Raw genomic sequence first — 12,567 nt, 5'->3', positions numbered from 1 at the left:
TGGCAGCTAATTACATTTTGCCACAGAGATGAATTTATACATAAAATTTTTTAAAGGAAATAATGTAGTTTTGTTATTAGAGCCTTTTTTCACAGAGGAAATGAAATTTGACTCTAGTGTTTCATGTACATTTATCTCCCCCTGCTGTGCTGTTGATTTTGAATATTTAAAATTTTATTTGTAGGGAAATCTGAGTAAGAATGCAAGAATGGAAAAAGGCAGAGGTTCAAGAGCTAAAAAATGGACTAGGATTTGGTCTAAGGAGAAATAAAGTCACTATACAGCATGTTTGACCACTAATGTGGATTTTTTTGTTTAAGTTTTCCAAGTTAGAGTAAGCTACAAATATATTTCTATAACCATAACTGCCTTTATTCTCTATGCCTGGGCCTGAGCACCTAAATTTTGCTGCTGTACTGATGACGCTTTTTAAATTAATGGCCACATAGCACACATAGCCACTCAACTCTGCCAAACTTTCTTATATACCTTCGTTTGTTCACTTTCCTGCTCCTCAAAACAACTACTTCATACCTCCTCTTCCCAGCCCTTCTGCCATACTCCCCTTCTCCCATTCTGTATCTTTCCTCCTATGTGAAAAGAGGCAACCAGATAGCAACTCTCCTGCCTCTCAGTGCCCACTCTGTCCACCTGCCTGCATCTGATCCCACACTCTGTGGACCAGGACTACTACCTCTGTTCTTATCTAAAGCCAGCCCACCTTCACTTCCACAAGGAAATTAATCCTACAGTTTTCCCATCTCTCATCCATCCCTCTCACCTTGGGTCATACCCATCAGCATATAAACATTTTGCAGTATTTGCTTTCTTAAAAGAAAAATTACTGACTCTCACAACCTCCATTTCTCTGCTTCCTTTCGCAACAAACTTTATTTAACAAAACTATAATCCTTGCTTCATTCTTATCTCCTATTCACTCAAGCCACTCCTTGCTTCATTCTTATCTCCTATTCTCTCAAGCCACTCCAGCTACCTTCTTACCTTTCTCATTCCACCAGAATCACTTGGGCCAACCAGTAAGTTCCTTTTTGCCAAATCCACTGGTCACTTCTCTGTATCTTAAGTTGACCTCCCCATGGCATTCAATATTATTGAAATGCTGTCTTTTCTTGGCAGAGTTATTCTGATCCCCAGGCTTGGTCATCCACTACTCCAAATCTGTCTTCTTTCTGGGTAATCTCATTTATAGCCATTGACTTAGATACCATAGATATGCAGATAATCCCTGAATATCTATCTCCAGTCCTAATTTCTCACAACTCCAGACTTAACCATCTTCCTGTTTGAAATCTCTGCTCAGGTACTAGTAGGCATCTCAAAATTGATATCTAAAATAGAACTACCAAGGTGACCATACAATGTATAATGTATTCCAAATGGAGACACTTGAGAGTGAAAGACAGAACTACTGATAATTATGTCAGGACAACAAGCATAAACTAAAACCTGCCCAAGGGTTTCCCATCACACGTAGAATGAGGTCTCTTAGATGGACCTGTGCTGCTCACCTTGTGCCACTCTTCCCATCACTTAACTCTGCTCCAACCATACTGGCTGTCATGCTTTCTCTTGGACAGACATTTCTGTGTGACTTTGAGTAAGTGACTTATCCTCTCTGTGTCTGAGTGTCCTCATCTGTTAAAACAGTAAACAATGGTATTCAGCTCTTAGGGTTGTATAGCACAGCGTGCCTGGCACTTAGTAGGTGCTGCATAGAGCAGTCTTTCACCTTCCTAACTAAGGAACTGAATCGATTTGGATAGTGAGGGTTACTTACATTTGCTGATTGAATGGATAGAGTGAAGACATGGCCTCCGTTTTTCATCACTTAAGGCCATGCACAGCGCACAGATGTTTGAGCACCAGAGTCAATTGTTTAGTTATGTATTTGTTACAGTTCAAACTCCACATCTGAAAGTAAGCCACTCTTATCTGGGTAATGTTTATCTTGGAACAAAATTTAGAAATAGAAACTTGAAACCTACTAAAATCATTATCAACCGTCATATACTTTACGTTTTTGTATTTTATAGTCAGGTTTGGATTTTCAAAAAGTTTTCTTAAAAGCTGCATTTACTTTGTATAAATTAGATCATTTCAAATATAAGGAATTTTACGGAGTTTTCATAAAAATCCCTATATTTGTAGTTGATACTCACTCTTCTAGCATGTCAGGTAAGAGGTGACTTTTCATGACAACTCATAAGCAGTCCTTTTCCTGTTCACAAGGTTTGAACAAAAGATCTTAGTAAATCTGGGCTCTGGCACTTGGCAGCTGAGTGGCCTCTCTAAACTTCTGTTTCCTCATCTGTAAAAAGGGATAGCAATGAATGCATGTAAATGTTTCATGAGAGATAAAATAGCTAATTTGAAACAAACGGACCACACAAATAAGCTCTAATTATTCCCTTTGATGGACAATAGTTGGTTCTCAAAGATACTCATTTATTCCAACCAGGAGATAAAATCAGCTTTCTCTACAAAAATGTATTAGAAGTTTGGTAATGTTTCACTAAACACTAAGCTGTAGAATTCAGACGGCAGTAGAATGACATTTTAGAGCTAGTGGTGAGAAAGAAGGCTGGGTCTGCATCCTGGATGAAATGTGCTATATGGATAAAAATGTATCCATACTTTGGATTAAGGGAGTGTACTTGACAGTTTCTTAGAAATTATTTACTTATAAAATATCACATTAATGTGCCATTTAATAGTAGTTTTTTTTTGAAATAGTTCAAGGTCAAAATTACAAAATTTAAAATAAGTGCAATTTATATTTTTAAATATAGCAATTGAGTCAGAGACTATCTACTTAGAGGTAATTTAAACACAATCCTGAAGCTAAGTAGATTCTTAAAATTACTGGTGCCCACAAACTGCCTGAATCACTTAAGTTTTTGCTACTCAGTTTCATTCTGCACTGTTAGAAAAAAGCAACATCAGTGAGCAAGTTATTCTTCAATATTTAATGGTGCCACAGGGTTAAAAAATGGCCTTCCTTTTTTGGCCTGAATTTTACCAAAGTTGGCCTCAAACTCTTTCTTCGTTCCATTTAGGTTTGCTAAATGTCCATCCCTTATTCTATAGCCTAAGGAATTCAGTTTCCTTATCCTGTACTGTACTATATGAGGCGTTAATTCAAGAACCATTGGTGTCTCTCTTATCTGAGCTATGGAAATTCCTTCTTTTAATAATCCCTGAATTCTCTCTTCCAAAACTGGAACAGAATAATATAAGAAGGCAGGACATTTCAAAATTAACTGCTTCAGGTCATGATCAGTACATTTAAAAGCATTTTTAGAGAAGGAAATACTCTTCTGTATACTTCTTGGGCAAAGCTGAAAAAGAAATCCTTTGAGTTTGGACAGAAGTTGAAGAATTTCAAAGTTTGTAAAACTTTGTTCCTGGAGAAATTCTAGTGTTTCCTTTACAGCTGCAGAAGAATTTAACAAAATAAATGGGTTTTGGCTTAACAATTTTAGTAGCCAAACTTTCATGTTGGCCTCAGAGCCACCTAAATTTAGATAACTCTCTTGAAGAATCTTTATCATTTGCTTATTCTTCTCAATAGGATTATGAAAAATATTAGATGCAGTTGTCAAAAATCTTCTAATGACCACATTTTTGAGCCCCAACTCTTTAAAGAACTGAACATTCAGCCTCTGATTTTCCTGGTCTTTAATAGTAAAGAAAGATTCTGGAAATTGTTCTATTAACCTAACTAACTCTTCCTCGTTTTTGCAAACCAACTGCCAGAGTTCTCTTTGGATGTTAACAGCAGTTGGACTGCAAATAATTGCCTCTGGGCAGCGTTCCAAGATACTGGCTATGGCAGTCTCTTCGGCACCCAGTTGTTGTAAAGCATTTGCAATTTCTTCAACATAGGTTTCATCCTCCAGAAGTACCCATCCTTTTAATCTTCGAATTTTCCTGATGTCAACTGACAGTTTATAGAGCTTTTCCACTGTCCTTTCATTTTCCTTGTTTGACTGATTATCAGTTGTATAGGTGAAGGATACTAGAAAAGGTCTGTATTGTGGAGCTGACAGCATCTTTCTGAAAGAACACAGCCTGCAGGGCTGGGATCTCATCAGCAACTTCCACAACATGCCTGCAATCCACTGGCTAATTCCCACCGTCCTGGGATTCAGAATGTACTCATACCTGTAAGAAAGAAAATACAGGTTTTAACATAAAGGTAGTTGACTTTTAGAACACAAACACAAATTTGAGCTATAAGTAGCAAGCATGGAAATAAAACGAATTTAAATTAGACAAGTTAACTACTCATGTGGAGCTGACAGAATAAATAACTGACAAAGTAATGGTAATATGCCGTTTCACATCTTATACGTTATACATTGTCTACTTGAGCTTTGCAACAATCTTGTGAAGTAGTTATTTCCATTTTACAGATAAGTAGCAAGACCACAAAGAGTTCAAAGATTGACAAACCTTAAATGTTATTATGACACAAATTCCCTTTCTTACAACTCTGATATGTTTCTGTTTAGGAGGCATATATTATTTACACACACAGCTTTTTTTTTTATGTTTTACATTTTCAAGTTGATGTTTAGTGGAAGCAAATGCTTTTTAAGGGAGGAATCAAAATCTAATTTCATATTTTAGAGTAAGTATTTTTTGTTTAATAGCTATTATCCAAAGTAAAGTCAGTGAATTTATTTAAAATGTGTTAATAAATGTATGCTTGTTTTATGAGAATTATGTGAAAATCCTTTTTATAAATCCAGAATTAAAATAAGTCTTAGCCAGGTAGAATGAGGAATGCCATGAGACTGCCCCAGTGGAGCCAGGGGGGAATCATGTTAGCTGTGGAATGGTGACCATACTTGTAGTACAGTCTAACCAGCTGTCCCCACTTAACATCCTTAGGCTATCCTGTGCCTGATGCATTGCAGCCTTTGGCACTATTTTCTTGTATCTCTAGTAATGAAAACATGCCTAGTTTGTTGTCTTAACTTTTAGTACCTGTGAGTGTTAGGTGTCTCAGTCTGTCACAAAAATGTGTACTAAGCTAAGTAGCATTTCCTTATTATTTTAGGTTTGAAGGAAAGTTAAAAAAAAAAAAGCCATTTCCAATCACTGACCCCAATAATGCCCTTGCAATATATATGCCATCTTCAAGCCTGTCCTAACTAATCCAAATAAATGATTACTTTTTCAGGAAAAATAACAAGTAACAATGTTCTCATTTTGGTTTACCATTTCTAATAATAGCTCATTGTTAGTGCCTATGGTATCAAAATACTTGTAGGCATAGCTTCTGTTTTTCTTCCAGTGGTTCAACCAGAAATTTCCTCAGATAATACCTAACAGGTAAGATGTAATTTTTAAAGTTTTTTTTTTTTAATTTCTAGGAAGGAGGAAGTAGAGTATAATGAAAGGCACAGACAGATAGATCTAGGCAGGAGGCCCATACCCCACTGTTCCTGGGACTCCATAAGCTTGGGCTTCACATCTGTATCAGCTGCTGGAAGGAGTGTGGGCTCTGCAGTCAAACTGCCCATGCCCAGCCCTGGCTCTAACATATGGGGTCACCTTGGAAAAGTTACTTAGCCTCAAATTAAATAAACGAGTAAGGATTAGAATAGTGCCTCACAGTAAATGTTCAATAAATATTAATGATAACACCATCTATAAAATGGAGAATAGCAGATAAATCTTACAAGGATACTACGAAGGTTAAAATGCATGTCAAGTACTTTGCCGAGCCTGGTACTTAAAAAGTACTCAATAAATGGTAGACATTACTCAGAAATATGTGGAGCTAAGAGTCCCAGCCCCTGGGAACTTCTACTTCCTGTCTCTGTGAATTTGCCTATTCTTGGTACTTCATATAAGTGCAGAAATATGTGGAGCTAAGAGATGTGACATTAAGCTGTATTTTAGACCGAAGTACGTTATTTACAAAGAGTAACTGAAAACTGTAAAAACTATTTTAAATGCTTTGGTTGTTCAAAATGATAACTGCTTATAAAAGCAATACATGCTCACTACAGAGAATCTGCCAAATTCTGAAAAGTATGAGTAGAAAAAGTCTTTCACAGTCCCACCATCTATAGACAACTTCATATTTCTATGTTGCTCACTTCACTATAATTTTTTTAGGTACATAAAAGCAAGGCTGCCCTGTACATGAGAGTTTGGTTCTAAACTTAGCCTATAAAGTGAAAACTGCAAAGACTCAGAATTTTCCTTGAAAATCTCTTGAGCAGGCATCATGCTGGATACCAACATACTGTCCTCCCAGTAAGTCCAGTGCAGCCAGGGGTTCCTCCAGGGTAGTAACAGATTCCAGCATTTGGCTAAGCAAATAATAAAGGGTGTTGACTTTTAGAACACAAACACGAATTTGAGCTGTAAGTAGTAAGAATGGAAATAAAAATAGATTTAAAGTAGACAGAAAACTGTCTAAGCACTATGCGAAGTAGTTCGCTTAGTGCGGGGGTTACTATACAAAATGACAGATCATTAGACATTAGAACTACACAGACCATGGCAAGAAGTTCCTGTCCAGTGCGGCTAACGGAAAGGCAGCCTGTCTCCCATTTCCTACTTACTCCAGAGTGAATGATCATGTGCTCAGATGAGTTGTTTGAACAATTAAAGCTGTCTGTCTTGCTCTATCTCACTCTCTGATGAGCAAACACAGTTGATGGCCAGAGTGAAAATCACAAACGTTGTGACGCCTCTGTAATCAATGCACATGATATATACAACACATTTTCTTCTTTTATTACATGCACTGTTAAGTATCCAACCTTGGCATCAAAAATTCTCTGAACATTTAAAATGAGTGATACATAGAATGAAAACACTATAATTTTGTAATTCATTCCCTAATATCAAGCATTTGGATTATTGTAATTTTGGCGATATGCTGAATTACCTATCTACATTTCTTTTTTTCCCTTTAGAATGAATTCCTAGGAGTAGAATTACTGAAAAGGAGATGTGTGAACATTTAAAAAGCTAAGTTGTTAATGTACTATCCAGAAAAACTATTTAGTTGACATTCTCACAGGCAGTATGAGTGATTTTCTCATCAGTTTCAACTTTGATATGTGAAAAATGAATAAACACTAATTTAACTTCATTTTCTTTTATTACCAGTGAGGCTGAACTTTCCTTAGTTATTTTGACAATCTTTATTTCCTTTTGTGAATTAACTATTCCTGCCTCTGCCTTTTTAAACAGCAATCTTTTTTTTTTAAACTGACTTGTACAAAGTCTTTATACATTAAGAAAAACAATCTTCTCACTTTCAAAAGTATTTTCTCCGTTCATTTGCACTTGTTAATGGTAGATTAGCATACCAAAACGACCACTTTTTTTCTTTCTGTGGTAAGATATACATAACATAAAGTTTACATTTTAATCCTTTTAAATATAAGACAGCGGCATTAAGTAAATTCACAAAGTTGTACTATAAGCTCTACCACTGTTTTCAGAACTTTTTCACCATCCCAAACTTTGTACCCATTAAATGATTAACTCCCCACTCCCTCCTCTCAGCCCCTGGGAACTTCTACTTCCTGTCTCTGTGAATTTGCCTATTCTTGGTACTTCATATAAGTGCAATCATGCAATATTTGTCCTGTTGTATCTGGCTTATTTCACTTAGCATCATGTCTTCAAGGTTCATATATAGGGTAGCATGTGTCAGAACAAACGGTTAATTTTAAGTTGTTAAAGGGTCAGGGAAGTGTCCCTTTATGATTCTTACTGCTTTTATGCATCAGATGATCAGGAAAAAAAAATCCATCCATATTTCCTTCTATATTTTTGTTTGAATTTTAAAATTCATTCAAAATTTCTGGCTGTGAGCCCAGAATCTAAACAGATTTTATCAATAGTTCAGCCATCCCCTAAGCACCATTTTTGAACAATCCATTCCTTCCCCATGATTTGTGACACCCCCTTTGTTATATAGTATTAAATGTAGTTTCTATTTCTAGTTAGCCTCCATCCTCACTCCTCTACTATGTCTACAATTCTCTGCATGAGCAAGGAGGCTAACTTCTGGCCTTTGCTGCATACTTGGCTCCCTCTGCCAGACCATCCTAGGACAGTCTCTGGTCAACTCACTCTTCCACAGCCCCCAACAACTATGTCAAATATTCTCAACTCAGACCTCCAGCCTCCCACTCCCATTCTCTCCTTCACTCTCAACCAATACCCTTGCCTTTAACCTGTACAAAGAAAGGAGTGCAACTCCTCACACTAAACGTAAACCTGCTATCTCCCCTTCCCCACAGTTACGCTTTCATTATCCAGGAAAACCCTGCTCCTTTGCTGATCCAGACTCTCTGGCCTGAGATCTCTGGAGCCCTGCTTGCTCATGTATTCACTCCTTCAGCTGTGTCCTCCTCTCTGAGGTTCCCACCCTTCACCCTTCACTGCCCCTCCGCTATAATCCCATTTTCCTCTTCCTCTCAGTTATTTCTTGCAGCTCCTTCTCTCTCCATTTCTTCTCCTCCTATTCATACCACTCCCAAGACAATTTCCATGTGATTAAAGCCAGTAGTTTTAGTTCCTATCTCTTAACGTCTGCAGCTTTCAGCAGAGTTGACGGCTTTCTCTCTGAAATCCTCTCATGTGACTTCCAAGACTTCACAATCTCCTACTTCCTACCTGCACTCCTGACCTCCCTCTGTCTCCTCTGCAGGCTCATCTCCAAGGCCTGGTTTCAGACCCGCTCCTCTTCTTACCTTAGAGCGTCTCCCCAGAGGTCCTGTTCTCATCCAGGGCTTCAGTGAATCCACTTGGGCTTCTTTCCAGCTTCTTCTCAAAATGTGACCTTGTCACCTCCCTGAAATAAACCTTTCAGTGGCACTTTAGGCTAAAGACATAGAATTAAAATGCCTTACCGGGGCCTTTAGGCTCTTGCCCCACCCAAATCTCCTGTCCCCATCTGCCTATACAAGCCACATCTACTTCCTTTCAGCCCCTGGTGCTCCACCTGTTCCCATTACACGGTCTCTGAAGCCTGAGGGCGGTTCCCCATGCCCACAATGCTCCTAACTTCTAGGTCCAAGTGTCACTTTCTCAGGAAAACTTTCCTGCCCTTCACAAATAGATGAGATCTCCTGCCCTACTGTATGCTCTCTTGACACCATGGACTGTTCCTCTGTGCCACTTGTCATAGTTGCAGCTGTTCATGTGTGGTTTCTGTCTCACTGTCCACAAAGGCAGAGACTGTTTACCACCATGTTCCAATGAATTGCTTCCCTACCTTTCACTTGGCTGGCACTGCTGACTCTAAAAGACATTCCTGGGCAGGTGACCTTAATGTGTGCTCTTCCACAGCACTCTGCTCTTTTTTATTTTCCTTTAAAAAATATTTTTAATATTTATTTATTTTATTGAAGTATAGTTTACAATATTGTGTTAGTTTCAGGTGTACAGCAAAGTGATTCAGGTTTTTTTTTATTGTAGTAGTCAGTTTACAACGTTGTGTCAATTTCTGGTGTACAGCATAATGTTTCAGTCATACTTATACATACATATATTCGTTTTCATATTCTTTTTCATTATAGGTTACTACAAGATATTGAATATAGTTCCCTGTGCTATACAGTATAGACTTTCTGCTTATCTATTTTATATATAGTAGTATTTGCAAATCTCAAACTCCCACACCTTTTCCCGCCAGTAACCATAAGTTTGTTTTCTATGTCTGTGAGTCTATTTGTTTCTGTTTTGTAAATAAGTTCATTTGTGTCTTTTTAAAAAAAGGCCACATATGAGTGATATCATATGGTATTTATATACATATTATATAATTTTTCCATATTATTCTCCATTATAGATTATTATAAGATACTGAATATTGTTCTGTGTCATACAGTACATCCTTATTGCTCTCTTGACCCTACTGTAGCACTTATACTCCTGTAGGTTCTTCATTCAACCAGTTTTTTGGTTTTGTTTGTTTAGCTCATGCTGTGTGTCTCACATTATAATAGACAATAGCTCTTCTGCTAAAACCTTGCTTCATACCTTTGGATCAGACTCATCTGAGAATCTGGTGAGAGCCACAGACTCCCTTTCCAAAAAAAGGACCCATACTCACAACATTTTGCAAGACTTTCACAGTTTTTGTGGGCACCTTCTAGTTTAACTATGAACAACCGGCACTAGATTAAAGCATGTGGAAGGCAGGGTCTGCATACTGTTCTACTTTATCCCCTGTACCAGCAAAGAACTTGGCCCACTGAGGAACAAAGTCAGTATCTGTGAACTGAAACTAAACGAACACCCCAAGTTCACTACAACTTAATGTAGTGGGTAAAGCTGTGGGCTGCCTGGGCTTAATTCCTGCTCACTAGTTGTGCTATGACTTGAGGTAGTCACTTCACCTCTCTGCCTCAGTTTGAGCACCAGGAAAATGGGTACATTATATCCTGTGTGATTGTGAAGATTACATGATTAAAACCATAAATCACAGACTATTCAGAAACTCATTTAGTCAACAAAACAATCCATTTTAAAGATGAGGAAACATATGAAGGTAAAGTAACCTTCCCAAGGTTGATTAGCTAATAAAGGGCAGACCTTGGATTCAAACTCAATAGCTTGGCTCAAGTCCTGCTCTTAGCCCTGTGCTCTGCACATAGTAATGCTCCAGGTAAATGTCTGTTAAATCACAATATGGGCTATTTTCTGATGCTTCATGTTTCTCACATTTTGGGGGCATGAAATCCACTTCTGTAATACGCACAATTTTCATAATACAGTCCTCTCCACAAACACCAGTAGCTCAATTAAGTTCTACTTTTATAACATGTACGATCTGATGACAGTTTCAAATTAACCACGTTTGTAAGAAAGGAAAAACGAGGGCCCTAGGGAGAGACTCTTGAGGGGCGACCAAAAGCTGCGCATCCATCATGGCAGGGCCTGCCCTTTCCCAGAGGAACTTCCGACCTGAGGCGCCCTGGCGTCCAGCCAGGCCAGCCAGGCGGGGCCAAGCAGTTGGCCGGGAGTCTGACTTCGCATTGGCCGGTCCCTGGCCCCAGCCTCTTGACCGCGGCCCGGCCGGTGACGATCACCCCCAGGGCCGCAGATACGGCGCAACTCACCTGTTAGCACCTGCTTTGTACAAGGTGCAGCGAGTCCCAGGTGCCTGGCTCCGTTCTTTCTCCCTCCCGCGGCCGAGGCTCCCCGAAGCCTGCAGTCCTCCCGAGGCCTGGGGAAAGGGGCTAGAGTCCCAAGTCACTGGTGAATTTCCCTCAGCTGCGCCGGTGAGCCCGCAGACACGCAGCCAATCAGGGCGAGGGATACAGACTACATGACCCTCCAGACGCAGCACGGCGGCACGGGGCGGGGCGGAGCAGAGAGGCGGAGTTGGGCCTGCGTGGGAAACAGCTTTCCTGGGAACATTGTCTCTAGCCAGCAGTTACTGCCTCTGGCATTTTCACACCCTTTTCCTCTCAGTATTTTAGAGAACCTGGAGTTTCAGCCGTTTTGTCCTTTGGGAAAAGATACTAGCCCGTGAGAAAAAAAGGGTGGAAATAACTCAGAAACCGCTATATTTTTAAGCTGTAGCCATTCATAATTCCCCAAATAATTCGATAGGTAAATAACTAGTGTACAAAACAAGCGTAGTTTGAAATATCCCAAAACTTCTTTGGAACAAATGTAGCCTTCCTGCCTCCCTCCTCCCATCCAACAGTCAGCTAGTGTCTGATTCGTCTCCATCCTGCCACCTTCACCTAAATACTCATCTTTTCCGATAAACTGCTAAATGGTTTACATTCTAATTATTACCTGTGATGCCAACCTCATAAACTAATTTCTGCTTAAAGTCAGGCCAATGTCTGTCCCATTTATTCTCACAATTATCCATACAAATGAATATGGAGTGACTATTAAGTGCCAAACATGTGAAACAGCCATGAAAAAACAGAAGTGAACAAGACAAGGGGGGGATAAAGTACATTCCTGTCCTTATGGAGTTTATATTCTAGTGGAGAACAAGGACATTAACAACCAATGACATGATTAATCACAACTAGAGTCAAAATGTTTCCTAGGTCAGGGTGCCCTGACTGGCCAAGCTGTCCTATACTCAAGTGTGAAGTTGGGGTCAGGAAAGCTGTGATTTTCCCAGGCTGGAGGCCTCTCCTTTTGTATATTTGACAGTATATTGTGTACAGTTCTAACGCAGCCTTAACACACAGCACTATAATTCTTCCAGACTGCCCACTCTCCTTGTGGAGTGAACTCCTTGTGGATACTAATGAATTTATTATCCTATGAACAATTCTTGGAACACAGTAGGGACTAAGGAAATGCTAACCAAATCTTTGAGTGTAGCCTTAGTACCCAGCTTGTGCTCAATAGGCTTTGTTGAGAGGGACTGACACTTGCACTTCAATTCCACAGAGCAGCAAGAATTTTGACTCCTTTTCTCCAAATCAACTTTGATCTCCAGAATATGCTAGAATTAACTTTGTAGTTAATGTATATGAGGTAGGGGAGTGTTTGTCTAGTAATCCTTCTCCAAGTTACCCTTAC

At 39.2% G+C, this 12,567-nt stretch overlaps 1 protein-coding gene across 4 annotated transcripts; it reads right to left on the bottom strand.

Annotated features, from left to right (window-relative positions):
* Positions 1–2,966: 2,966 nt before the first annotated feature.
* Positions 2,967–11,878, bottom strand: MTERF2 (mitochondrial transcription termination factor 2). Of its 4 annotated transcripts, XM_031683154.2 has the most exons (4): positions 11,130–11,878; positions 8,757–8,857; positions 6,606–6,736; positions 2,967–4,185 (listed from the first exon to the last, which is right to left on the bottom strand). In XM_031683154.2, the coding sequence occupies exon 4, from the start codon at positions 4,128–4,130 to the stop codon at positions 2,973–2,975; it is 1,158 nt and encodes a 385-aa protein (XP_031539014.1). In that variant the 5' UTR covers positions 4,131–4,185; positions 6,606–6,736; positions 8,757–8,857; positions 11,130–11,878; the 3' UTR covers positions 2,967–2,972. The 4 variants fall into 4 exon arrangements, with proteins under 4 accessions (XP_031539014.1, XP_031539013.1, XP_006205928.1 ...); XM_031683153.2 differs by lacking the exon at positions 6,606–6,736 and having other exon boundaries at positions 8,757–8,868; XM_006205866.4 differs by lacking the exon at positions 6,606–6,736.
* Between the last annotated feature and the right edge of the window lie 689 nt (positions 11,879–12,567).

The sequence above is a fragment of the Vicugna pacos genome, chromosome 12, assembly GCF_048564905.1.
Source record: "Vicugna pacos chromosome 12, VicPac4, whole genome shotgun sequence".
Lineage (NCBI taxonomy): Eukaryota > Metazoa > Chordata > Mammalia > Artiodactyla > Camelidae > Vicugna > Vicugna pacos.
This window is presented reverse-complemented; position numbering and strand designations above follow the sequence as displayed.

Bases quoted from the DNA above. Each gene is read 5' to 3' on its own strand.
- MTERF2 (XM_031683153.2), bottom strand. From the start codon at position 4,130: ATGTTGTGGAAGTTGCTGATGAGATCCCAGCCCTGCAGGCTGTGTTCT.